The 3,498-nt window shown below is 56.9% G+C and overlaps 1 protein-coding gene across 1 annotated transcript; it reads left to right on the forward strand.

The window, feature by feature from the left end:
- Positions 1–297: 297 nt before the first annotated feature.
- On the forward strand, positions 298–3,250 carry LOC125372291 (LWamide neuropeptides-like). The gene is made up of 2 exons (XM_048381613.1): positions 298–359; positions 1,048–3,250. The coding sequence occupies exons 1-2, from the start codon at positions 298–300 to the stop codon at positions 3,248–3,250; spliced, it is 2,265 nt and encodes a 754-aa protein (XP_048237570.1).
- Positions 3,251–3,498: the final 248 nt, after the last annotated feature.

A 3,498-nucleotide genomic window follows, 5' to 3' on the forward strand; every position in this document is an offset into this window, starting at 1 on the left:
TGTTTGGTGGTGGCTAAAAATTAAGAAACATGCTTATTCGATGGTGATGTATTTGATACGGGTATCAAATGTTTCATGCATCATATTGAGGAGTATCTCACACCAGGTGACGTGCGTATGAGGAACATGAGGAACATGGGGGTTATAACACAGTTATAAGGAGAGTGAAGCCTGATTTTTCAAGTGTATTCTTTAAGTTTATTTCGAAACAAAATATCATTTAGAGCAGTGTACCGGTAGTGTCATTGGTGTTGTTATGAACGTGTTGTGAACGCTTTACTCACAATTACCTTAATAATGCGAACCCCCGTCATAGCGCGGTGCATACGTCTTCTGGGAGAGATTGTTTCAGACATACGGTGAGTGAGTGAGTATGGTTTTACGCCGCTTTTAGCAATATTCCAGCAATATCACGGCGGGGGACACCAGAAATGGGCTTCAAACATTGTACCCATGTCGGGAATCGAACCCGGGTCTTCGGCGTAACGAGTGAACGCTTTAACCACTAGGCTACCCGACCGCCCCTCAGACACACAGACGCTATTCTGCTGTCAGTATCTGTGTATATGGGACAGAGCATTTATGACAGCGAAGTGTTGTTGAAGTGAGTTATGAGGTCTCAATAAGACACGCTCAGAACACGCTACCAGGCAGACGCGCATACATTCAAAGGCAAAACATGGCTTGAATGTGTTAATGTTTGTACATGACAATTATGCAGTGGACTTATGTGGGGGAGTGGTTGTTGTACTTTAGAGACTTGCTGACTCAGAGTGGCACACTGCCTTATGGAATCCACACTGGCCCAATCAATACCCAGCAAACCACAGCTGGCGGTATTCAGCCATGACTACCCAATAAACTTTCCTACAAAGACTTTCATTAAAGGTACAACGTTATGCCTAGGAATGTATTGACCAGGAATTGTACTTGAAGTTGCTTTCTTTGATTTTTCACTCGATAAAGACAAGAACAACAAAGAGCTGTACTGATTTACCCGATATATCATAGTTTGTTTCACCTCGCTTTTGTACCGAACCGTTGTAGGGGAAGTGAGGGTGGGGCTTTGGTGGCGGTGGGGCGGCTGGAGTGGGTGAGGCGAGTAGGGAACCAGTCTAGTGGGAGGCGAGTTGGGAACCAGTTTAGTGGGAGGCGAGTTGGGAACCAGTCTAGTTGGAGGCGAGTAGGGAACCAGTCTAGTGGGAGGCGAGTGGGGCACCAGTTCTCATGGGAGGAGATTTGGGAACCAGTCTTGTGGGAGAGGCGAGTGGGAAACCGGTCTAGTTGGAGGCGAGTGGGAGGCCAGTCTAGTTGGAGGCGAGTGGGGAGCAAGGCCAGTTGGAGGCGAGTGGGGAGCCAGGCCAGTTGGAGGCGAGTGGGAAACCAGTCCAGTTGGAGGCGAGTGGGGAGCCAGGCCAGTTGGAGGCGAGTGGGGAGCCAGGCCAGTTGGAGGCGAGTGGGGAGCCAGGCCAGTGGGAGGCGAGTGGGGAGCCAGTTGGAGGCGAGTGGGAAACCAGTCCAGTTGGAGGCGAGTGGGGAGCCAGGCCAGTTGGAGGCGAGTGGGGAGCCAGGCCAGTTGGAGGCGAGTGGGGAGCCAGTTGGAGGCAAGTGGGAAACCAGTCCAGTTGGAGGCGAGTGGGGAGCCAGGCTAGTTGGAGGCGAGTGGGAAACCAGTCCAGTGGGAGGCGAGTGGGGAGCCAGGCCAGTTGGAGGCGATTTGGGAACCAGGCCAGTTGGAGGCGAGTGGGAAACCAGTCCAGTGGGAGGCGAGTGGGGAGCCAGGCCAGTTGGAGGCGAGTGGGGAGCCAGGCCAGTTGGAGGCGATTTGGGAACCAGGCCAGTTGGAGGCGAGTGGGAAACCAGTCCAGTGGGAGGCGAGTGGGGAGCCAGTCCAGTTGGAGGCGAGTGGGGAGCCAGGCCAGTTGGAGGCGAGTGGGGAGCCAGGCCAGTTGGAGGCGACTGGGGAGCTAGTCTAGTTGGAGGCGAGTGGGGAGCTAGTCTAGTTGGAGGCGAGTGGGGAGCCAGGCCAGGTGGAGGCGAGTGGGGAGCCAGTCCAGTTGGAGGCGAGTGGGGAGCCAGGCCAGTTGGAGGCGAGTGGGGAGCCAGGCCAGTTGAAGGCGAGTGGGGAGCCAGTCCAGTTGGAGGCGAGTGGGGAGCCAGGCCAGTTGGAGGCGACTGGGGAGCTAGTCTAGTTGGAGGCGAGTGGGGAGCCAGGCCAGTTGGAGGCGAGTGGGGAGCCAGGCCAGTTGGAGGCGACTGGGGAGCTAGTCTAGTTGGAGGCGAGTGGGGAGCCAGGCCAGTTGAAGGCGAGTGGGGAGCCAGGCCAGTTGGAGGCGAGTGGGGAGCCAGGCCAGTTGGAGGCGACTGGGGAGCTAGTCTAGTTGGAGGCGAGTGGGGAGCCAGGCCAGTTGGAGGCGACTGGGGAGCTAGTCTAGTTGGAGGCGAGTGGGGAGCCAGGCCAGTTGGAGGCGAGTGGGGAGCCAGGCCAGTTGGAGGCGAGTGGGGAGCCAGGCCAGTTGGAGGCGAGTGGGGAGCTAGTCTAGTTGGAGGCGAGTGGGGAGCCAGGCCAGTGGGAGGCGAGTGGGGAGCCAGGCCAGTTGGAGGCGAGTGGGGAGCTAGTCTAGTTGGAGGCGAGTGGGGAGCCAGGCCAGTTGGAGGCGAGTGGGGAGCCAGGCCAGTTGGAGGCGACTGGGGAGCTAGTCTAGTTGGAGGCGAGTGGGGAGCCAGGCCAGTTGGAGGCGAGTGGGGAGCCAGGCCAGTTGGAGGCGAGTGGGGAGCCAGGCCAGTTGGAGGCGAGTGGGGAGCTAGTCTAGTTGAAGGCGAGTGGGGAGCCAGGCCAGGTGGAGGCGAGTGGGGAGCTAGTCTAGTTGAAGGCGAGTGGGGAGCCAGGCCAGTTGGAGGCGAGTGGGGAGCTAGTCTAGTTGAAGGCGAGTGGGGAGCTAGTCTAGTTGGAGGCGACTGGGGAGCTAGTCTAGTTGGAGGCGACTGGGGAGCCAGGCCAGTTGGAGGCGAGTGGGGAGCCAGGCCAGTTGGAGGCGAGTGGGGAGCTAGTCTAGTTGGAGGCGAGTGGGGAGCCAGGCCAGTGGGAGGCGAGTGGGGAGCTAGTCTAGTTGGAGGCGAGTGGGGAGCCAGGCCAGTGGGAGGCGAGTGGGGAGCTAGTCTAGTTGGAGGCGAGTGGGGAGCTAGTCTAGTTGGAGGCGAGTGGGGAGCTAGTCTAGTTGAATGGGAGAGGACAGGGTCTTGGAACTAGTCCAGTAGGGCGCACGGGGGTAGGATGGGGTGGGGTGGGTGTAGGAACCACTGTAAGTAGTCGCCTGGACGAGATGAAATACGCACAATAGATTTTAATTACATGCTCGATCAACTGTAATGCCCAACATCACAAATCAAGCAGGAACTGAAAAGGAATATTGAATAATTGACAACAAGATATTACTTTTACACAGTTATCGACCACAACGTGAAAGCCTTTGAAATGAGTTTATTGAGAAATGCCAA

Source organism: Haliotis rufescens, unplaced genomic scaffold, assembly GCF_023055435.1.
Source record: "Haliotis rufescens isolate VD_foot unplaced genomic scaffold, xgHalRufe1.0.p SCAF_4, whole genome shotgun sequence".
Taxonomy (NCBI): Eukaryota; Metazoa; Mollusca; class Gastropoda; order Lepetellida; family Haliotidae; genus Haliotis; species Haliotis rufescens.

What these genes read in the sequence shown, in the direction of transcription:
- LOC125372291 (XM_048381613.1), top strand. Translation starts at nt 298, where the DNA reads ATGCGAACCCCCGTCATAGCGCGGTGCATACGTCTTCTGGGAGAGATT. An exon ending in GAGATTGTTTCAGACATACG is followed by an intron (nt 360 to 1,047) that starts GTGAGTGAGTGA and finishes GAACCGTTGTAG; the next exon opens with GGGAAGTGAGGGTGGGGCTT.